The sequence below is a fragment of the Sceloporus occidentalis genome, unplaced genomic scaffold, assembly GCF_023333645.1.
Source record: "Sceloporus occidentalis isolate IW3139 unplaced genomic scaffold, rSceOcc1.0.p SCAF_271, whole genome shotgun sequence".
In the NCBI taxonomy this organism is placed as follows: domain Eukaryota; kingdom Metazoa; phylum Chordata; class Lepidosauria; order Squamata; family Phrynosomatidae; genus Sceloporus; species Sceloporus occidentalis.
In genome coordinates this window covers 311,569-334,946 of record NW_028317251.1, presented here as the reverse complement: position 1 = coordinate 334,946, position 23,378 = coordinate 311,569, and the positions used below count along the sequence as shown (strand labels likewise).

Genomic DNA, 23,378 nt, shown 5'->3' with positions numbered 1-23,378 from the left:
TCAGACGCGTTCCTTGGACCAAGCGCACTTACGGAGTAGATGGGTAGACAGTGACCCCTGCTGGACATACCTGAGAACTGCCGAACGCTGCAAAGCGCCCACAGGGGTCCGGCAAGGGGGTCCCAGATAATAGATAATATTTGGGGAGCTTCTGGCCCTTGTGGGCCTGAGTTGGACAGCTTTCATTTAGTGTGAGACCCCTGATTGAACGTATTCCAATATTTAAACATTTTGAAATCTCGCTGAAGTAACTCGTTTGGATTCAGTTCTAGGCGACGATGATGATCTGGCTTCTGATTGGCTATCTGCTGCCGCTGGCGATTTCCGCAGCGCCGCCTCCAATCAACCGGCTGGCGTTATTTCCAGACAAGAGCGCCTGGTGCGAAGCCAAGAACATCACCCAGATAGTGGGTCACAGCGGCTGCGAGTCCAAATCCATCCAGAACCGGTAAGATGCCCGACCTGGTCTGATCCAGCAGGGTAATTAAAGTCGAGGAGGCCCAGGGACCCCCTGGTAACCAGAGTTGGGGGTCCCAGCCTCTCCGACAGCCGTTTGTGTAGCCCGTTCTGATTGAATGTTCCTCGTTACAGGGCCTGCCTGGGGCAATGCTTCAGCTACAGCGTCCCCAACACGTTCCCGCAGTCCACCGAGTCTCTGGTTCACTGCGACTCCTGTATGCCGGCAAAGTCCATGTGGGATGTGGTGAGTGCCTTATTGCCTCGGGGCCAAAAACTGACCGGGGGAAAGAGTTCAGGTTAACGCGTTCAACAGCAGAAGCCTCCTAACCCTGACTGTCGTCGGCAGCCTATTTGACTGTCGCTGTCCCTTTAATGTTGACGATGAGAATTCCGGTTCCCCGTGCGTCCATCTGGGTTCCGTGTTGCGTGTTACGTGTTCCATTATAAAGGCCCTGTTTCTTCACCTCCTTCCGGTAGGTCACATTGGAGTGTCCAGGCAATGAAGATGTCCCCCGCGTGGACAAGTTGGTGGAGAAGATCCTGAGGTGCAGCTGCCAGGCTTGCGGGAAGGAGCTGAGCCAGGAGGGAGCCATGTTTAACGTGTACCTGAACACGGCCGAGGAGACGCTTCCACCCGCAGAGAGCGTCGGCCACCACCAGTCACCCCACCGAGAGGAGGACTCGCCGTCACCGGCACAGAGAGACGGAGAGAGCGAGGAATGACAGTCCCACCTCACGGACTCGTACACAATGCCCCACTCCCATCACCCACGGCCATAGGTACAGCCGCCTGCGCGGCACAGAGAAAGACACGTTCTCGGGACCTATGGCCGACGGGACACATGCGTGTCAACTCCAACGGTCACAGGGTCCAAGAGTAAGAGAAATCGGGGTATTATTGCTTAAAATCCAGCAGCTGCACCTTAATTGGACACTGAATACGTATCCGTGACCCAGCAGGGTTGGCCGAGAACCTGCCACGGTTTCAAAGTTTGTATCTTAGGGCGCAGAAATACGCCCGGCTCTACCAGCTTCACTGGCCTAGGGGCAGTTAATGAGTTAAAAACACTGATGTATTAAACACTGCGTATTAAATTCTATCTCAGTGGCCTTCTTAGATCTCTAGTAGCCACCCGGATCTGCCCGGCTTCACGCTCTCCAGCGGTTAAAGGAGACGATGACTCTGTCCCAATAACTCCGTATCCCGCAGACTATCGCTTGGGTCGTTTAGTATAATGAGCATAAAGAGATTGTTACTCCCCCCCCCCCTGACGGGACGTTTGCCCCCCCGCGGATCCCAGATTCTTCCCGTAATACGCAGGGGAAGCCTGTATGTCACATAATCCAATCTTACGAATAAAATCATGTAGATAAATACTTTATTTTCTTCTTATTCTTGCCACAAATGTATCAAATAATAGAAAAAAAAAAAAAAAGGTCTATCGATGACATTCCGGGCCGCGGCGATCAAAGCAGCAGGGAGACGGTCTTGAATTCCTCGCGTTTCTCCAGATAACTCTCTGCTTCATATGATGTCATCGATGGGTTAATCGTCCGAAAGACCAATCGGTGAATTTAACCCCTGATTTTCAGCGCTTGGTGATCTCCCGGAGCCGCGTTGTTTCTGAAGTCGTCTTCTCCGGGTTTTTTTCTCTCTCCTAAACGTTTGGGGTAATGGGGTCCATGTGACTTATTAAAATGTAATTGTAAGCCACGTGTGCCAAGATTCAGGCTCGGCGGCCCAAGTACACACGAGATGCGATCATTCTCTGGTCGGAATCCCAGAATGTTCCCGCTGAACATGCGCCGGGTCCAGCTCGCTCCGAGCCGCCAGCTCTGGGGTCCTGCCGGGGTTAAGGCTGCGTTCGGAGCAGCTGGGTTTGGGAGGAACAACCAGCAACCCCCAAGAGTTTAGGGTGGAGAGACCGGCCGGGGAGGAAAAAACAGCTGGGGCGAGGAACGGGGGTGCAGCCACGGGGCGGAAAAAATCATCGCGCGAAATACCATCTCAAGTTAGTTTTCCTTTTATGGGGAATCTCTTGCCCCTTCCAGATCCTCGGAGGGTTTTTTTTAAACCAATGGGGTCTTCAGCAGCCCCCCTGTACGGCTGCCATGGAAACAATAAGCGAGATATACGTTAAGAACTTGATTATAAAGAATCGGTTGTCAAAGGGAAATGAAAGGCGAGATGCGGAGGAGAATATCGGCAGTCGTGACATGCGCAGACCGGACAGCAGATGTCACTCTATGTAACGGCAACGAGCGCTCTGAAGTCTCCGGGATGTCTCTTCGCTGTCGGGAAAGGGATGTTAATCCGTCCATCCATACATTCAGGGATAATTATTTAGTGAATGAGTCTTCCTACGACCCGCGGAGAGCGAGGTAACGCAGAGCCGTTGTCTGAGAGTGCTGGGAGTCGTATCCCACGTAACAGACAGGCCACATCATTCTAACACCCCGCCAGGCCCGATTCCATTATCTACTAAACGCCAGCCAGAAGGCTTCCGAATTGTCGGAAGCCGGAAACGTAAGGGGTTAAACGTGAGATGGAGGCTTCGGAATAACGGAGTCCCCGCGGCCGTCCGCTTCTTTATCGCAGGCGGGATAATTATCGGCAATTAGACTTCAGGAGGTGCGAGACCCCGAGAGGAACCCGAAACGAAGGTGGCTGCCGAAGGAGATGTTTCCATGAGCGAGAGAGAGAGAGCGTGAGAGTGCGTGAGAGAGAGCAAGCGCTAGAGAGTGAGAGTGCGTGAGAGAGCGAGAGTGCGTGAGAGAGCGATCTGCTATGAGACACATCTTATGGAGACGCTTCCATTGGTGAAAAGTCCCAAAGCTGTAAGCATTTAACCCTTAAACATTTAACTCCATAAAGCGGTGGCCTCGCTCACAATCACCCTCAGCCACCCATCGTGGGTTACTGAAAAGATACGAGATGAGGGATCATTTTTTGGGTCTGCACTTAAATCTCTATTTTAAGGAGAAAGACGCCATTACCAGTAATCTTACTGGTTTCTGTGGTTAATGGAAGAGCCTGGAGCCGGGTCTTCCGCCTTCATTTGACGCTTCAGCACCCTGGACAGCCCCGGAGGGAATCCCCCTTTAGCTTTCATGATAAGGAGATCTTTCTACGGATTTGTGGCATTTGGAATGATTGAAGCTCTTATAGAATGAATGCTGTAGGAGCGCGATGGCCACTGGATCTTCAATACCCAACTGGGACAATGACACTGGGATGGACTGGTTCCATTGGTATTCCCAGGACTGGTAATAGATCTGGGATCCGGGATGTTCCCAGGATCGGTAAGAGATCTGGGATCCGGGATGTTCCCAGGATCGGTAATAGATCTGGGATCCGGGATGTTCTCAGGATTGGTAATAGATCTGGGATCCGGGATGTTCCCAGGATCGGTAAGAGATCTGCGATCCGGGATGTTCTCAGGATTGGTAATAGATCTGGGATCCGGGATGTTCCCAGGATCGGTAAGAGATCTGCGATCCGGGATGTTCTCAGGATTGGTAATAGATCTGCGATCCGGGATGTTCCCAGGATCGGTAAGAGATCTAGGATCCGGGATGTTCCCAGAATCGGTAAGAGATCTGCGATCCGGGATGTTCTCAGGATTGGTAATAGATCTGCGATCCGGGATGTTCCCAGAATCGGTAAGAGATCTGCGATCCGGGATGTTCTCAGGATTGGTAATAGATCTGCGATCCGGGATGTTCCCAGAATCGGTAAGAGATCTGCGATCCGGGATGTTCCCAGAATCGGTAAGAGATCTGCGATCCGGGATGTTCCCAGAATCGGTAAGAGATCTGCGATCCGGGATATTCCCAGGATCGGTAAGAGATCTGGGATCCGGGATATTCCCAGGATCGGTAATAGATCTGGGATCCGGGATGTTCTCAGGATTGGTAATAGATCTGGGATCCGGGATGTTCCCAGAATCGGTAAGAGATCTAGGATCCGGGATATTCCCAGGATCGGTAATAGATCTGGGATCCGGGATGTTCTCAGGATCGGTAAGAGATTTAAAGTCCTAAAGCATTCTCTCTTACAGAATAAACAAGAGCCGCTCCACAAGAATCAGAGACAAATGGACAAACATTAGGTCTTTAGGTCTAAATGGATATGTTTCTATTTTTGTTCTGCTCTCGATCGGATGAAGCGGATCTCACGGGGATCTCTGTCCAGGGGCCGTAAATATCTTTATATTTATCATCCGGGTGAATATTCTGGGGATTGATCCATTATTGCCTGAGATTTGTTACAATGTTGCCCGATTAGCTGTCTGGCTGCAAATAAAAGTGAAATAAACATTTCCCGGAGGGGCTTACTTTGTGTCTAAAGAGAAGATTATTTCAGAACAGTCTCTAGCTGTTATAGAACTACAACTCCCATGATGCTCAGACAAGAGACAAGGGCTTTAAAGCTAAGTTGGCTTGAAGAGCACTGAAATGCCCATCATCCTCAGCCAGTAGCTGTCTCATTAGCTGTGCTGGCTGTGAGTTGTGAGAGTTACCCTTTATTGGAAGGGGATTTGCACGTCACTGAGGGTCTGGCTGCCTCCCACCATAATCCCTCCTGCATCTACAGCTGATTTCCACATCTGAGATCTGCAGCTTCAGGGAATCATCTCTCTGACTTCGTCCTCCACAATGACAGCTGCAGGTGATGCCGGAGGAGGCAGGAGGATGCCGAGGAGAGGCCACGGATGCCGAGGGGTCTGAGGAAGACAGCGAGATAATAAAAGAGGACGATGAGCAGATCCAGGAGGCTGTGGAAGCAGGAGGCAGCAGCAAAGCAACCAGCAGCCTCTACACAACGAGCTGGCAAGGAGGGCAGATAACCCACAGGTGATTGCCTGGCCAGGGGAGGCATGCTGGGGTCAAGTGCAGATGTGCTGTTGGAGGGGGCATAGGATACATGGAGTGGGCAAGAGGGGCACAGAGAAGAGAGAAGGAAGTGCAGTGGTCTGTCCTCTGTAGGACACTCTCTCATCTGTCTGGGGATGGAGGAACAGTTGAGTGGACTCTATGGAAAGGGAGAAGAGGGGTCCTCACACGGAAGGAAGGTCTGGATGGCCATCTTGCTCTGCTTCATTATTTTCCTCACCACTTTGGGAAACACCTTACTGATTCTTCTCATCTTCACCCAGAGGTCCCTGAGGAACACCTCCAACTACTTCTTGGTGTCCCTCTTCATGTCAGACCTCATGGTGGGGCTGGTGGTCATGCCTCCTGCCATGCTGAATGAACTCTATGGCCGGTGGGTCCTGGATGAAAACTTCTGCTGCATCTGGTACTCCTTTGATGTTATGTGCTGCAGCGCGTCCATCCTGAACCTTTGTGTCATCAGCTTGGACAGGTATCTCCTCATTATCTCCCCTCTTAAGTACAAGCTGAGGATGACCTCCTGTAGAGCCCTCTGCCTCATCTTGGCCACCTGGTCGTTGGCTTCCCTGGCCTCCTTCCTGCCCATTGAAATGGGGTGGCATGAACAGGACTTTGACATACAGTCCATGAACCTGACGTCTGACCCCCAGGAGAAGCAGTGCCGCCTTCTGGTCAGTTTACCTTATGCTTTAATTGCTTCATGTCTGACCTTCTTCCTTCCATCAGCTGCCATCTCCTTCACCTATTGCAGGATCCTGCTGGCCGCCAGAAAGCAGGCCGTCCAAGTCGCATCTCTGACGACCAACAAGCCCAACGTGTCCGAGGAACCCAACCAGGTGAGCAGAAGTCACTTCTTAGACATCCACTCGCATGCACCCAAGGGGGGCAACTCAGTTCCCCACCTCCCCATGTCCTCCACAGGCAACTCTGGGCTTAATGGAGCTCGTCTGTCTCGGCCCCTTCAACCGACACAAATCAATCGATCACTTTATACTGTTATTGATCCACACATTCCCTGCTCCACCTTATATGATGAATGAGAGCGATTACTACAGATAATGAAACGGCCTGCAAACCAGATATACAAAGGAAACAAAACAACGGGGGGGGGGGGGGATTAAATTCAGGAAGCCCGGCAGACGTTTATTTTTTAAGAAAAAGAAGCCTTTCTGCTATTCTGGTTCCTGCGCCCATAGGGAACACAGACATAAGATGCACAGGGGGGCTGCATGCTGGAGACGCCACGCATCGTCTTGCCCCAGATACTTTGTGAAAGGATGTCCCAGATTACTTAACGAGCCTCCTAATAAGAAGACAGAACTAGCGAATATTTGGTCTTTATTTACTAAACAGTATTATTTATATTAAACATGTATTATTAAGCAACAAAAAAAGGGGGGCTCAGGTGGGTCCTTCAAAGTTAAATTATCCTTCGTGGAAAATCACCAATAGTCCTGGTGACCCCACCGATAAAATAATAATCCAGAGGAAGGACCATCCAGGGACCGAGGCGTTTATGGGTGGGATGTCTATCATTTACGTCGTCTCCTAGCTGTGTTAATACTGGTTTTTAGGGCCAAAATTTGGGAGATTTAGGAGCGAAATTGGTTTTCGGAATAAAAAATTGCAATTTGGTTGATGGAGCCCGCCCAGGAGGAGCTGCTGGGCTTCCTCATCCGTCATGGCTTATGCCCCCAGCTCACTTCGCTGCTGTGAGTGTGAAGCGGACGGGGTAATGTAAAGAAATGAATGATGGCCCCCAGGTCGGCTGTATTCCATTGGTCTAAAGTTGAAACCGAGCAGCCAATAGAAGTCATGCTGGGGATATTCTGACTCCCATTGGCTGCACTAGACTAGTGACCGCACTATACAGAAGCCTCTGTACCCGAACAGCCACACTCAGCACCCACCAAAGTGTCTTATTCCTCCCCATCAAGTTCCTCCTGTTCTGTCTTCAGGCTTAGAGCGAAGCTCCAGACGCTTCCACTAAAAGAAGTGCGGACGAGCCATACGGCGTGAGTCACGCATCCCTCTCCGAACCCGCCGCATTGTATTTTCAGCATGAATAATGTTGGCGTCTCACTCCTGCCAGGAATGGATTGTGCCCACCGTGCATTAAACATCCCACCCCCCAACCCTCTGCTCAGCATGCGCAGCTGCCAGATCGCTCGCAACGGCAATTAAATGCAACCTTCCACCAGCGAGAACCCGCAGCCCGAACAGAACCTTCTACAAAACCTTCTACATATCGTTTCACTCGATGTTCCCTGAACTGCGAGAATTATATCGCCTTACGTCTCATCAATACACGACATATAATACACGGCATATAATACACGGCATTAACACACAACATATAATACACGGCATTAATACACGACATATAATACACGGCATATAATACACGACATATAATACACGGCATATAATACACGGCATTAATACACAACATATAATACACGGCATTAATACACGACATATAATACACGGCATTAATACACAACATATAATACACGGCATTAATACACGACATATAATACACGGCATATAATACACGGCATTAATACACGACATATAATACACGGCATTAACACACAACATATAATACACGGCATTAATACACGGCATTAATACACGGCATATAATGCACGACATATAATGCACGACATATAATACACAACATATAATACACGACATATAATACACGGCATATAATACACGACATATAATACACGACATATAATACACGACATATAATACACGACATATAATACACGGCATATAATACACGACATATAATACACGACATATAATACACGACATATAATACACGACATATAATACACGGCATTAATACACAACATATAATACACGACATATAATACACGGCATATAATACACGGCATATAATACACGGCATTAATACACGACATATAATACACGACATATAATACACGGCATATAATACACGACATATAATACACGACATATAATACACGCACACGCTTACCCGTATATATCCGGAAGGTTCTGTTTCTCTAGGCTCGCCGTTGGCTCCGGTGTTACCGGTCGGAGACCTCTCAGATACGCGGCTTTGCCTTATTTTATATGCGGTGTCTGTGAGTCTCCTTCTTGCGGGGAGGGCAGTAAAGCTTTGGAATCCACTACCTATGGAGGTGGCAAACACAGGTCACGTTAAGCTGTTTTTAAGAATAATCCTGATTGGTTTTTAGTGTTTGAGGGTATTGGGGGGCACACGCTGTCATCGACAAATGATTAATAGACGGAGCCCCCTATCCACCCGCCGTGTCCGTTACCTTAGAGTTCTGTATTAGAGAATGTATATAAATCATTAAGAAGTGTGTGTGATGACGGGAGTGGATGTGCGTGATTCGGGACACATTGCAGAGCTGCATTCCCGGGTCGGCCCCCCATTACTTGGAAAGTATAAAAATCCTTTTGCTGACGGGAGAGCGAACAGCAGAGGCAGCTTTTAAATGGCATTAAGCAGGTTGTCGCCGGCCCCCCGGCCCCTCTGTGTTAATGGATTCTCAGCACTTTTCCTGCGTGTTCAGGAGAGCGGATGAGCTGCGCAGGAATGACAAGATAATGTTACAAGGTCAGGAGCGCCAATTTCCTTCCGTTTGATGACGGCCGTGACATTTCAAAGGCTGGGAAGGCATTTATCTTTAATATGTTTCTAGGGCTGTTATCGGGGTCTGCGTCGTGCTGAATGAGATGGGGTCTGCGTCGTGCTGAATGAGATGGGGTCTGCGTCGTGCTGAATGAGATGGGGGTCTGCGTCGTGCTGAATGAGATGGGGTCTGCGTCGTGCTGAATGAGATGGGGTCTGCGTCGTGCTGAATGAAATGGGGTCTGCGTCGTGCTGAATGAGATGGGGGTCTGCGTCGTGCTGAATGAGATGGGGTCTGCGTCGTGCTGAATGAGATGGGGTCTGCGTCGTGCTGAATGAGATGGGGTCTGCGTCGTGCTGAATGAGATGGGGTCTGCGTCGTGCTGAATGAGATGGGGTCTGCGTCGTGCTGAATGAGATGGGGGTCTGCGTCATGCTGAATGAGATGGGGTCTGCGTCGTGCTGAATGAGATGGGGGGGGGGAGAGGTCTATGGCTTCCACACATTTAGATATTCTGGATCTTCTTGAGGCGGAAAAGGTCATTCCTTCTCCTCCAACATAAAGAATTAAAGCCTTTTTAATCTCACATACGAGGGGGTCCCAACGAGCTTCCATCATGATTGGTCCTTTGTGAGGTCCTTCCTCGCAGATCCCTTTGGGTTGTCGCCAAGTGAGAGACAAGAATGCCTCTCGGAAATGTAAGACCCTGGTTATTCTGGGCTGTATTCGGCCCCCGAGGACCAAGATGGGTCTGAGCTAGAAAGAATGACAGGAGACAATGTGACCGGGATCAGAGACCGGGGAAGGGTTTGAGTGGGACAAGGGAGACCGGGGAAGGGTTTTTGGGGTCTTGCTGTTCGCCCCACGTCTGCTGCCCCCCAACATCTGACTTCTCCTCCTCCTCGTCTCAGGTTCTCGCCGTTCCGGGGATGGAGAGCAGAAAGTTTATCACAAAACACAGTAAGAAGGCGCTGAAAGCCAGCCTCACGCTGGGCGTCCTCCTGGGCATGTTTTTCGTGGCGTGGCTGCCGTTCTTTGTGGCCAACGTAGTGCAGGTGAGTCCTGGTAACAGAAACTGGAAAGACGAGGCCAACTCCAATAAACCTTTTCAAGTGCTGGGGGGTCACTAGACCTTATACAGGTTTAGAGAATATACTGATTTAAGTGATCTGAAAATTAAAATACACATCCATGCACTGCCATTTGTATGGTTACCAAGGCAACCTTACGTCAAGAGAAAATGGCCAATAAAAGAAATTCCATAGATTAATTAGGGTTGTTTGCCTTCTTTTGGATGAAGAATAGGAATGTTTTATAGAATGTTCTGGAATAACCCAACCTCTCCTTTCCTATCACGCAGGCGGTCTGTGACTGTGTCCACCCGGGACTTTTCGATGTCCTTACCTGGCTGGGCTACTGCAACAGCACCATGAACCCCATCATTTACCCCCTGTTCATGAGAGACTTCAAGCGTGCGATGGGGAAGTACCTGCCTTGCTGCCGGCGCTCTCGGGTCATCTCGCTCTCCATGCGCAACTCCAACAGCGCGCCTCGCCTGGGACTGTCGCTGCGCAATGTCTTGACCTTGCGGGGGGAGACGGACTCGATGTATTCGGCCACTTTGGGCAACGAGCACCTGCTGGCGAACTACAAGGACCACAGCACGGACCCTCTGCCTGTGACGGCCGCCGACTCGGTCAATCTGTTTGACTTAGAGCAAGAGATGCAGGTCCACCAGCTGAACACCCCCATGGACTGAGCCACCAGGGGGCGCCGGGGAGTCTCGGAGCAGGAGATTCCGGATACATGAGACCGCGGGGGCTTCTTATACACCCGCCGCTACATGCGGATCCTGCCAGTGGACTCTTTTTACCTTTGGAACGACTTCAGGTTTTTCAGATACATTTGATTACGTCATTTTACACCGTGTTGCGTTGTCATCATTTTTGTGTATTAAAAAAGTTTTCTCTCTCTCTCTTTTTTTTTTTTTTAAATCACACCAAATCGCTGTGCCCTGTGGGAGGGGGGGGGTTTAAATGAAAATAAATGTTTAAAACACATATATAGTAATGTTACTGCTACCCACAGCTATTAATATCAGCGGCATGAGAGTTCCTATTGGCTGCTGGGTGACAGACATCACTCCAGCCAATAGGAAATGGCGCCCACTGCCTGCAATACTCTCCGTACCCCAAATATAGGGCAAAAACTTTAGAGCCCCCAAACAGACTGTGCTAAAAAAAAAAAAAAATACATACTATTGTACTTTACAAAATGAATAAATATTTGATACGTTTTTAGATTTTATTCTGAAGGTTTAGCAATTCTATTGAAAAGTGAAACGACCCGCTGGTAACGTTCACGTTTCTTCCTCTGGTATCCCTAAAAACAATTCACATTTCTTTGGAAAGACTTTCAGGAAAATGGCCGTGATGGAGCTTCCAGTAGAAACGTGGACGGCATTTTCCTTCATATGAAGGTGCAGTCTGACGATCCCTCCCAGCCGCCAAGTGCTGACGGGAGGGGAAGGACCGCGTCCTGTGCCACGTTCAATCAAGATTCCAGGACAGGCCTCGGTGCCATGTATATAGATGGGTTTGTGTCATGGATCTGTCCGCGTGGCAGCACATGGATTATGTTAAGAGTCCGTGCTCTCGATGGCGGTCACTTGTACGATGTCTCGCTGCTCCCTCTATCAGGTTTGAGTTTGTCGGCTCTTGTCGTTGCCTCGTTGTTGTTTGTGCAGTCTGCGCAGGGCGGTTGAGCTTCTTCTGTGGCAGAACATCTGATGCAGGTGGACCGAGATGCTCCCTGCGGTTGCAACTCTTTGTCCCGGAGCTGGGAGTCACGTCTGGTTAGAGGATCTGATGCCTCTGCGGAAATGACAGGTTCCCAATCCCAAGGAGCGTTTCCGTCGCACTCCTCGGTCGGCGGCCGATTACATTTTTCCACAATTCGGGTTGTCGAGTGGTTAAGGAGCCCGCTCTGTTCTTCAAAACGACACTCTTTGGTTTTAATGCCCACGGCCTTCAGTATTGTGTCCATCTGCTTCATGTAATCCAGGTGTCCCTTAACCTGCCGGAGAAGACACCAAAACGGGGTTAAGTAAAGCTGCGGCGCTGGTAATGACATTAACCCCTATTTATAAAGACCATGTATAATGCATTGGTGTTATAGGGGGCACAATGCCTGGATAGAGCAGGAAGGCTTTCGGTTTTGCGGACACTCGAATAGTGATGCCCGCTGATGCCTTGGGGGGCTATAAAAGGGATTGTTACAACCAGCGTCTGCACTGTGAAGGGGCAGCAATTAACCCGACGGTGTAATAATGGACGTCGGCACGCCGGGAGTTCACCTAATGTTAGAAGCCGCTGCGGGCTGATAGATGAGGGTAGGAAGGGCCGCCTGCGGTAAAACACACAATAAACAGGACTCGGCTTCCATAGAGAGGAAATTATTAAATCCAGACCAGTATGGGTCGGGTCTCCATATTATACTGTAATGGAGATATTATTGCAGGGATTCATATAAATATATCAGTGGGATGCCCGCGGGAGGCGATAGAAACTAACACAAGATCATCAGAGGTCTTCTGGAAGGACAGGAGAGCCATCACTCAATATATTTTCTTTAACGTGTATTAGTGGGCTGCAGCTCTGTGTATTATACACATTATATTAAAGAAGCCCCCCAGTGGGGATTTGAAGGGGTCCGTTAAGCTCCCCGGGTTTCCGATCAAATGCCTTCTCTGGGTGGAACACATCAAGCCTCTTGGCGGTTTCACGCCGGGATTTAATAATGCTCATAAATATGTAAATGATGCAAAGGAGGATTGAGAAATAATTAGATTAGGAGATAACGAGGCGCTCGCTGATCCTTCATCTCCTTCAAGAGCAGAGTAATTATAAGAGACGGGCGAGGAGGGCAAAAGGCAAAAACATCCAGCAATCCAAACACCAACCGGCTTACTTACTAACAGAATCCGAGGCAGGTAAAGTACAAACTATGGCGCCACGTACCACGGAAGACAGGTCCACGTTCACCATCCTGCGATCATCCAGGTTAACGGTTGCAATCCGGCCACGTTCAGCTTCGCCGAGGAGCTGCGGTACACAAAGCTCAGCAGCCAGTCTCCCCTGGACGGGAGGGAGAGGGATTAGCACAGGATTTACTATTAGTGACGCACGGGGGGGGGGGGGGTCTGCGTCAATTCCAAACCTCTAAGCGTACAGAGAGGGCATTTATCAAAAAAGTAAGGAGCGGCATCAATGCTTTCCAGTACGGACAGGATAAATGCACCTGGTGCTAAAAACTGACAGTGAAACTGGTAGCCAATCACAGCTGGATGTAGCCAAAAAAATGCATTAAGAACCTCAAGTTAGCCACAGAGGGGTTCACGCGGCTACATTAACTTCTAGCCCCCAACGGGGTCTCTCACCTGCAGTAACCATTAATGATTCTTCCGGACACCACCTTGGTCAAGGCTTCCCATTTCTTTCTATCACCTTCCACGGGGGCTCCCAAAAGACGACATCCTCGACGATGCCCTCCGAGCCTGTCAGGGGCAAACATGCCGTTAAGAAAGGCCTGATAATCTTAGGGCCAACCCCTGAAGCTGCCGGGACCCTGTATACGTTCATTCTAAATCAATCCGACAAAGTGCCAAGCGAAGATAGAATTTAGGAATTAAAATCGGAAAAGAGCTGGCAATCAAAACGATAAAAAAAAGGTTTAAACATAAAATTTGAGGCGTTACAGGCGGTGTCGGGGAGCCGAGGGCTGATAGCGATGACGGGTTTGCAGTTACCTGCCTCCTGCGCCAACTCCTGCAGGCAGAAGTAAATGACGCGAGCGCCCAGACTAAATCCGATCAGCGTGACGGGTCTCCTTCCCTGCGGGACGACACAACGGTGAGAGACGCTCTACAGAACATACAAGTCCTATAGAAAATCATTCCTCCAGAACCCAAACAATAGCCCGGGTAAAATAGGCAGCCTGGAAGGCCTGCTTGGGAAGGAGGCGATTTGGTAAAAACCTCAAAAAAATACCCCGCAGCGTCCCCCAATACAATAAATTATGATTACTTATGGCATTAGAGGTGGGGCTTCCACAGAAATGGGAGTGGCTTACACTAAGCCACACCCCAGTGCAATGCGGCAGCTCTTCTGGTTCTGTAGGATCAGAGCTGGACAATTCAAATTGGGAAATATTTTAACCGAGGCGGATAACAGAGTCTGCAATTTCCGGTCCTGGTTCGGTGTTCTGGGAGTTGTAGTTAAGCAGCTGGATGTCCTGCCCTGACAGCGAATGTATTAAAACAGACACTTCTGTCGCCCGCACAAATGTTCCGAGTAACGCGTCTCTCAGGACAATACGTGGAGATGCTCCGTGCGCTGCCATTATGCATAATAGACATTGTGAAGATTCTTTACTTAATCCACACTTAGCAACGCAATTATCATTTTTAACGAAGAGGAACATATGGACGTTAATGCGAGGCTGTCAGACGCTGCACTCCCCGCACGTCATGTACCCAGCCATTCAATCTATTCTACCCTCAAGAGCATTCGCATAGCCTCCATCTGCACGTCGGCTGCGTGTGATGGGTTGCTTATGTGCAGAGGGAATGTCGTGTGCTGTACAGCTCCATGGACTATGTCAGAACTTTCAAACAGAACTGCCAGGAGAGAGAGAGAGAGAGAAGGGGGGGAGAGAGAGAGAGAAGGGGGGGAGAGAGAGAGAAAGCGAGAGAGAGCGAGAAGGGGGGGAGAGAGAGAGAGAGAAAGAGAAGGGGGGGAGAAAGAGAGAGAGAGAGAGAGAGAGAGAGAGAGAGAGAGAAGGGGGGGAGAGAGAGAGAGAGAAAGAGAAGGGGGGGAGAGAGAGAGAAGGGGGGGAGAGAGAGAGAAAGAGAAGGGGGGAGAGAGAGAGAAGGGGGGGAGAGAGAGAGAAGGGGGGGAGAGAGAGAGAAGGGGGAGAGAGAGAGAAGGGGGGAGAGAGAGAGAGAGAGAAGGGGGGGAGAGAGAGAGAGAGAGAGAGAGAAGGGGGGAGAGAGAGAGAGAGAAAGAGAAGGGGGGGGGAGAGAGAGAGAGAGAAAGGGGGACAGAGAGAGAGAGAGAAGGGGGACAGAGAGAGAGAGAGAGAAGGGGGGAGAGAGAGAGAGAAAGAGAAGGGGGGGAGAGAGAGAGAAGGGGGGAGAGAGAGAGAGAAGGGGGGAGAGAGAGAGAGAGAGAGAGAGAGGAGAGGAGAGAGAAGGGGGGGAGAGAGAGAGAGAGAGAGAGAGAGAGAGAGAGAAGGGGGGGAGAGAGAGAGAAGGGGGGGGGGAGAGAGAGAGAGAGAGAGGGAGAGAGAGAGAGAGAGAGAGAGAGAGAGAGAAGGGGGGAGAGAGAGAGAGAGAGAGAGAGAAGGGGGGGAGAGAGAGAAGGGGGGACAGAGAGAGAGAGAGAAGGGGGGAGAGAGAGAGAGAGAAGGGGGGGAGAGAGAGAGAGAAGGGGGGGAGAGAGAGAGAGAAGGGGGGGAGAGGCTGCTGGAGACATGATGTATTCATATGAACATAGAAACCTAAAATAATACAATATTCACACCACATTTAATTTTTAATGGCGTATAATCCTTATGTCTAAACCCCTCTAGCCCCCCTTGACTTTCACGTACATCCAAAAAGTGTTCTCTCAATAAACCGGAGAATAACGTTTGAGAAGTGATTATAGGGAGCGGTTTTTGTCTCTCGCAAGGTACCTGCTGTCGGGTTAGGAGGATCTGAGCCAGATGCTTGCCAACTTCCGCTGAGCGGCTGAGACCATACCCCCCAGGGGTTATCGATCACACTGGCTACGGTAATGAGCGATGCTGGCCACGTCAGCGCTGTCACAATACCTGGAAAGAACGGACAGGTAAGCGGGCAGGGTCTACAAAGAGAACGTCCCCCTGGAAGACCACCGCTTTAGACGTTACCCGACAGGATGGTGTATTTCAGGGCCTCCTGAGCAACAATGTTCATGATGCCATTTAGTAGGGCGTCCAAAGCGTTTCCAAGCTCCATGAGGTATTTGGACTCCCACGCCAGGGGAGTACTGCTCGGTGGAGTGCAACAGACTTTGCCACGGGGCAACAAAGCTTCCTGTGGAGCAGAACAGGGTTCTAATTACCCGACCACACGGAACCCTCTAAACCATGCAGAAGAACCTCCAACTTAAACCTATCAATGAAGACACTTTGTGGACACCTTCAACGATATGAATATTATTCACAGTATAACACAACCAGAGAGCGGGGTCTCCACGTGGATCAAAAGCAATTCAAACAGGTTTTTTTTTGGCCCATTTGTTTTCGGACAACGGATTTCGCTTCCTGCCCTTTCGGTTCAGACAACGTTCACTCACGCTCCCCGACTCTCACTACCCTTCTCGGGCACAATGAGCTTTTGTCCTTCATTTTTGTTATCGGACATTCATACGAATGAACAAGTTTAACGTAATTCATTTAAAATTGGTACAGATCCAAATGCAGAAGCCTAGTGTTTAATATGCACTCTACTAGCATCTCCGCTAGAAGCCAGGCAGTCTAATTTTGGAGCATGAAGCTCTGGAGAAGTGACTCACCTGCTGTCAGCCCATCACACGATGATAACTTCTACCCTCTCTGAGGTTTATTGTCTAATTATTCCCGTGTCATCGCACTTCAGCCCGAAGGAAAGAGATCATTCTAATTCTAAGGAACGCTCCTTTTTGACCTCATTTTGTGATTTGTTACAAAGGTACACATATAGAATATTTTTCTTGGAGATAAGGCCCACTAAACTTATAGAAATAAAAAAAATACAATAACTGTCTATTATCATTTTATCTGGAACACCGGCAACTTTTATAATATATTCTCCAAGAGTAAATATTTCCATACTGGCCACAGAAGTAAATGTGGGGAAGACATTTGCGCTTACTCCTAAGAGCGCTTCCTGGACATTTACAGACAGGAAGTGAACAGTCCAAAAGCCAAACCCTTCCCCCAACCGACTAGAACAAATGACAAATGTCAGTTTTAATATTTAAAAATGAAAGTATTTCCTGTATTTATTAAACTTATGTTGCTATCATCAAGCAGATAAAATTACCGTATTTTCCCGTGCTCAGCCAGCCTGTGACCGCAACGCAGATGTGGAGATGTCGCCCTCCAGTTAACGGTAAAAACTCAAATTCTTCTATTGCTCCAACCCGCTTCTTCATCTTGTAACCTGGGAGTGTGAAGCTGTTGGTTAAACTCATAACACAATGTAATCTCCCGGTGAACTCGTAACACGGGGGCCGCGATGGCTTACCTGTAAGCCCGGCTCCAGCAGCACCAAAAAGCGACGCCATAATAGCGATGCCGGCAGTGGATCCCAGTACCGCAGCCCCTGCACTTCCGATGATAGTAGCGGCTCCAGCGGCTACGAACGGTGCAGCCAGACCCCCGGTGAGGCCTGTCAGAGAAGAAAAGACACCAAGGACTGACCACTCGAGTAATTGAGAGCAATATGGACGCAGGCACGGAGGGCAACTACTTACCTATCACAGTCCCTCCACCGACGGTGGCCAGCCCGATGAGTAAGTATCTTTTCAGCTTCTTCCGACTTTCCTTCTTCCTGCGAGACTCCTGCGTCGATCTGTCAATTAAAAAGGAGATCGTTCATCTAGATGGTACGCTTACCAGAAAACAGAGATCGTTAACGGTACCCGCCGGGGACCCAGCAAAGTAGGAACTGCACAATTCGGGAATTTCAAGCACGTATATTAGGAAGTCCTGCTCCAACCTACGAAGAGCAAGAGACCGCTCTGCTCTCATGCTTCATATAATACATATTAAACGTGGGGCCAAAGGACGTAACACCTAATAATTACCTCTAGCCGGTATTCACGTATTTATTAAGCAAGGACACGGAAATAATAATACATAATAATACATATTAATAACACTAACCCCGCATCAGTAACACTTGTACGAGGGGGTCTCAGTTCACTATTTGTGTTTCCGTTATTCACTACAAGTCATGCTCATGAATACAGAGATTGGTTTCATGCAAACTCGTCACCTACCTGCTTCATGCCTACCATTCAAGCAGCAGAAAAAAAACAGAAGGAAAAAAACACACTGATTAATGCCCAGACACGGCAAGACATGGCTGTCAGACACTCAATCCCGCGCGAACGGCCCACCCCGTGTAATCGCACCCCACCTGTTCCGCCATTCCCTCCCGCAGCGGAGACGTGGGATTATTATCTATCGGTTTTCTATACATGCGTTAAATGTCCCGTGTATCTCTGCATATGCTCCGGAATCGGGTTTAGAATATGTATGACATAGTTCCATCATGGGAAACGCGTTGGCCCGGGTACCGACGGGAGAATAATCTTCCTCATTCTGTCGCTGGGACAAAGATGGCGAATTTTATTTGGAAATAAAGGTCTGTTTTACTTACGGTTATTAAAACAGAAACCAGCGCAAAACGTTTATTTAGGTTGAAAAGGTTTTATGTCTAAAAATACAGATTTCAGCGTCATGGCCATGCTAGTTCTGCAGACGGTCTCAGGTTAGCGGTGATGATGTCATAGTGACCTCAGAGCCATTTTTGAGGCTCTTTATTTCAGAACCATGAGATGGCACTAGTCACCTCGGTCACCAGACATCGGCTGCGTGGGGAGGAATAACTGCCACCCTGACCCACTTAATGAACGCGGCCCAGAAGGCCCACAGTAGCTGCTGTGAACGAGATAAGACCTTTAGTTCTGGCAGAAGGGTAATTAACCCGGGTCAGTAAGTTTATTGCTCCAATTAGCATTTTATTGCACTTAGTAAAGTCTGTGATTGTGAATTCTTGATTCTATGTTCCGGTTTCTGTCTTAAAGGGGCATTTAAACTACAGACAGTCATCAGACGGACAGCCCACCCGGGGGAACTAAAGCCCAGGCGCTCTAGCGATCACCCAGTGCAGCAAGATAAAGAAGTGTCCGTTGTGTCTGGAGGAAGGGGGCACACCGGGTTGCCTTACCCAGAGAAATTATTTGATTAATAATTCGGCCCCATCTAATCTGCTCCTTGTTTCCGCTGCTGTAGGAGCTTAAACCTCACTTGGTCCTGAGACTAAAAATGCCGGAAGACCTAAGTTGTCCTGGAGGCTTGCACTCTAATTCCAGTCAGTTACACAAAGAATGGATCACCTCGACTCTCCTCCAAAGTTTTTTTGCGAGACGAATGACCGCAACGTCTCAGATTGAGGTCTGAGGTCTCGTGTGAAGTTTTATCGATTATCTAGTTATCTACTGCGAGTTTTAATTTAAAAGTTGGGGTTTATCTCCGTGTTCACAACGTTAGTCTTTGCGACTCAGTCGATAAACGTGAAGACGAAAGATCGTCACGCTGTTCGATTTAAGGCTGCGTCTGATAACTGGCAGATCAGGCAAACAGTGTTTACTCCTTCAAACTAAAAACCCTTCTTTTTATTTGGCTGCGGGTTTTCCCTTTGTTTTTACGCCAGACCCCTAACCTCAATAATCAGTCAAGCCGTCTCCCAGCATCTCCAACCCGCCAAGCCGTATGTACGGGGATTATTGGCTCCGTGTCTGTGCCTGGCGTGGTTTAACCGTAATATACTGCAGATAAGGAACCGATCGATGACAGATTAACGAGTGCTGACACACGGCGATGGCAGCCGTCACAAACTATACACACAAGGAGACGCTGAATGTAAACAGCATTATAAAGACTATTAATGGAAGGCGATGCCGAGGTCACAGAGATCCCATGATTAAAATAAATGTTGTGAAATAAAACCTCAGCACATCCAGGGCAGGTTAGATAAAGAATCGGGGTAGAATTCAGGTTAAAAAGACATATCTTGTGTCCCTATCTCAACGGGATATAAAATAGTTCCACCGAAAATAGTCCATCAACGGGGGAGACGGTGCGGCAACAGACATTAATATTACACAGAATTAATAAAAACTTAATACTAACGCTACAGAAAAAGCAGCAAGGGTTCTAGGTAAAAAAAGTATATATGTGTGGCTTTAATTAGTTGTGTAACAAATAGAAAGACCTGACACAGGACGGAGAGCAACTAATAATTACGGGGGAAGAAAGCGGAATTTAAGGTATTCCTATAATGCAGCTTGAGACAAAAAAAGATTAAGACAGAAAGGAAAGTATTTACCAAATGATAGGGCTGATGAAAATGCAATGGGGTGTAAACAAAAAGTTTTCTTTTCCCCTTGTTTTAAAAGCTTTAATCTCAAGGTGTCTATTTATTTAACGTGGAGTTGAATGGAGTGGGCAGTCTGCAGAGGAAAATCAAAGGTAACCCAAATAACAACCTCAGCCGGAGCCGCCATGACAGCAAATAAACTTCCAAACGCAACCTCAGCCGGAGCCGCCATGACAGCAAATAAACTTCCAAACGCAACCTCAGCCGGAGCCGCCATGACAGCAAATAAACTTCCAAACGCAACCTCAGCCGGAGCCGCCATGACAGCAAATAAACTTCCAAACGCAACCTCAGCCGGAGCCGCCATGACAGCAAATAAACTTCCAAACGCAACCTCAGCCGGAGCCGCCATGACAGCAAATAAACTTCCAAACGCAACCTCAGCCGGAGCCGCCATGACAGCAAATAAACTTCCAAACGCAACCTCAGCCGGAGCCGCCATGACAGCAAATAAACTTCCAAACGCAACCTCAGCCGGAGCCGCCATGGCAGCAAATAAACTTCCAAACGCAACCTCAGCCGGAGCCGCCATGACAGCAAATAAACTTCCAAACGCAACCTCAGCCGGAGCCGCCATGACAGCAAATAAACTTCCAAACGCAACCTCAGCCGGAGCCGCCATGACAGCAAATAAACTTCCAAACGCAACCTCAGCCGGAGCCGCCATGACAGCAAATAAACTTCCAAACGCAACCTCAGCCGGAGCCGCCATGACAGCTAATGAACGTCTAGCGTTGAGTTGGGTTTGCAGAATGCGGTGGAACTGAACGGACCCGAGAACCGACTGTCTGCTTTCTGTCTTGATCATTTCTGAGCAGCCAATGATCCATTTCTCTGGACTTACACACAGAAAGTGAACGGCGCCGGGCCGACTTCCCCAAAAGAATTCCTTATCGGTGAGTTGAAATCCCTTCCTCCATGGAAGGGTTAACTCGGACACAATATACGTCTGCTTACCTTGAGGTAGGTGCACTGTAATGGTTAACGTACAACCGGAAAGAGGAAACGCGCTTGAACACCCAAGTGGTGAGAATATAAAAGGCATGGACAGGCGACGCGCATGTGTGACCAACACCAAATATATGTGTCCGTGACAATCGTACGAGGCACATGCTGTACCGTCTTGGAGCTTACTGTGAGGGCTCGTCCGTGTACTGCTTCAGACTCTGCATCAGGGATTCCTCGCACATTTCCACGGCCTCCGGAGGAACCCGCAACAGCCAGGAGACGTGCGAGATCAGCACCCGACTCCGAGCGTCGTAATAGCCTGTACAAATAAAGTTGGACTGTTACAAACAGCTACGCCATTCCGGTACGCGCTGAACAAATGGCCCGTCCAGCACACCGTCCATGCCAGCAAATCATCGGTCCAGAAGCAGTAAAAATAATATTTAAGGCAATCCAGAGCAATTTATTTATTCTTATATTTTTCATAATATAATACAATATTAATCCTGAAGATAATTATAATGTAGACATTTCTGTTCTTCGTTTTATTTGGGGTGAGCCTTCTGGAATAATCCTCCCCCCTCCCGATACTTTAGTAAATAGCTTAACATACGGTGCGTTTATGGAAATAAGACTTAACGGCAGAGAAAAGACAGCCGTTATTTGACTCGCTTTATGGAGGGGAGGGAAAATTATTGGCAGATGTCACTCGATTGCCGAACCGCGATAAAGCGAGATTCTCCTCTATAAAATAAACACATTTCTAAATTTGCATTTAAATAGGAAAGTGGCGGATATCACGTCTATAGTAACCACTTAGTGATTCCAGCAGCGACATGAACCACGCGTTTTACCCACGCTCTCTCCGCGTCCAGCTAAACCTCCCGCACGGGGTGCTACCTACAGCAAATACCATAATCATAAATAAAATAACATAATGTCACCATGATGACACCCCCTTACCTTCTCTAAGGCAAAAAGACACCAAGTCCTATAAAGAAAAGGAAAAGCCCTGTTACAAATGGGGAGGAAGAAACGTAAGGAAGAAATAAAAACGTGCACTCGTGCGTCACCTGCGACTTTTATTTAGGACTTCAGCGTAACAGGGAATACCCCCCGGAAATACATGAACCCCGTCCTCCCGTTAGTCTGTAACAAACCGACATTTCCGGCTCGTGTGTTTGTGACGAAAGCATCGATGTCGCTCCGCGAACCCAACTATATGGCCAAGTTTCTACCGGGTGTTTTACCCCGTCTTAAAAACGCGCACGGTACAGAGAGGCGAATGTAAAACCCGCCAAGGAGGAGGCAGAGGGTATGAGGAATCAGAGCCGTGTAAGCAGCGGTACCTGAGTGATAAGCGTTGGGTTTCTCTTCAGAACCGGATCATCCAGTAAAACCTGAGTGAACGTTTCTGTTCCTTCCCCGCCGAGGCCGCTGGCAAAGGCCACCATTGCTGGCATCACCGAAGTGGACAGCTGTAACCACTCCACTAAATCTTCAACGAATTTCCTGCAGAAAGTCCTGCAGAGGAGAGAAGAGCTTTCAGAGCGAGCCCCAGCCTGCACTATACTCGCGTACAGCACGGACAAGCCTCACCTTTGCGCCTTTTCAGGGTATAACTGTGCCAGACAGAGGCCACAGAGGCCGGCGTATGCAAACCTTCTCGGCTCGCTAAGGGATCTCCCCAAAATAACGGTCCGTCCATCAGACTCGTCCTCCATTGTGGCTCAACGCCTCCTGTACAAGAAAAAACAACAACCTTAAATACGCAACAAATGGCACTTCTACCCCGAACGCCCACAGCCCGGGGGATGGTATACTCTGGGGCAAATCCAGTATAGATCTGTTATAATATATAATAATATTTCTTAATGTTATAACGTATCGACCGGACCGGATACCGGCCGCAATGCGAACGCTGTACCCGTATATACCGGATTTATTACGGGGAGCGGCTGAAATCCGTTTACATCAGGGTTAAAACGCCCCGTGGCTCCTGTCTGTTGGGTAAACATCACTCACCTCTCCATGTGTTAAATGGCCAGAGAGGGATATTTGGTTCAGGGGGTGTGGTTAGAGGCGTGACTGGGCGGGGCTATTTGTGTAACCGAGTGGGGCATTTATTAGAAGAATAATGGGTTTTATTAACAGCTGATTAATATTCATAAAAATAAATCATATAAGTTATTAAAATAAAAAATAGT

The 23,378-nt window shown here is 48.7% G+C and overlaps 2 protein-coding genes and 1 pseudogene across 2 annotated transcripts; 2 read left to right on the top strand and 1 right to left on the bottom strand.

The window, feature by feature from the left end:
- Window positions 1-278: 278 nt before the first annotated feature.
- Window positions 279-1,182, top strand: LOC149275677 (neuroblastoma suppressor of tumorigenicity 1-like). Its single transcript, XM_089504474.1, has 3 exons — window positions 279-448; window positions 592-703; window positions 937-1,182. The coding sequence occupies exons 1-3, from the start codon at window positions 279-281 to the stop codon at window positions 1,180-1,182; spliced, it is 528 nt and encodes a 175-aa protein (XP_089360600.1).
- Window positions 1,183-5,540: 4,358 nt separating this feature from the next.
- On the top strand, window positions 5,541-10,749 carry LOC149275676 (5-hydroxytryptamine receptor 6-like). Its single transcript, XM_089504427.1, has 3 exons — window positions 5,541-6,248; window positions 9,926-10,045; window positions 10,351-10,749. The coding sequence occupies exons 1-3, from the start codon at window positions 5,541-5,543 to the stop codon at window positions 10,747-10,749; spliced, it is 1,227 nt and encodes a 408-aa protein (XP_089360553.1).
- A 905-nt stretch (window positions 10,750-11,654) lies between these two features.
- LOC149275675 (transmembrane and coiled-coil domain-containing protein 4-like) lies at window positions 11,655-22,895 on the bottom strand (annotated as a pseudogene).
- Between the last annotated feature and the right edge of the window lie 483 nt (window positions 22,896-23,378).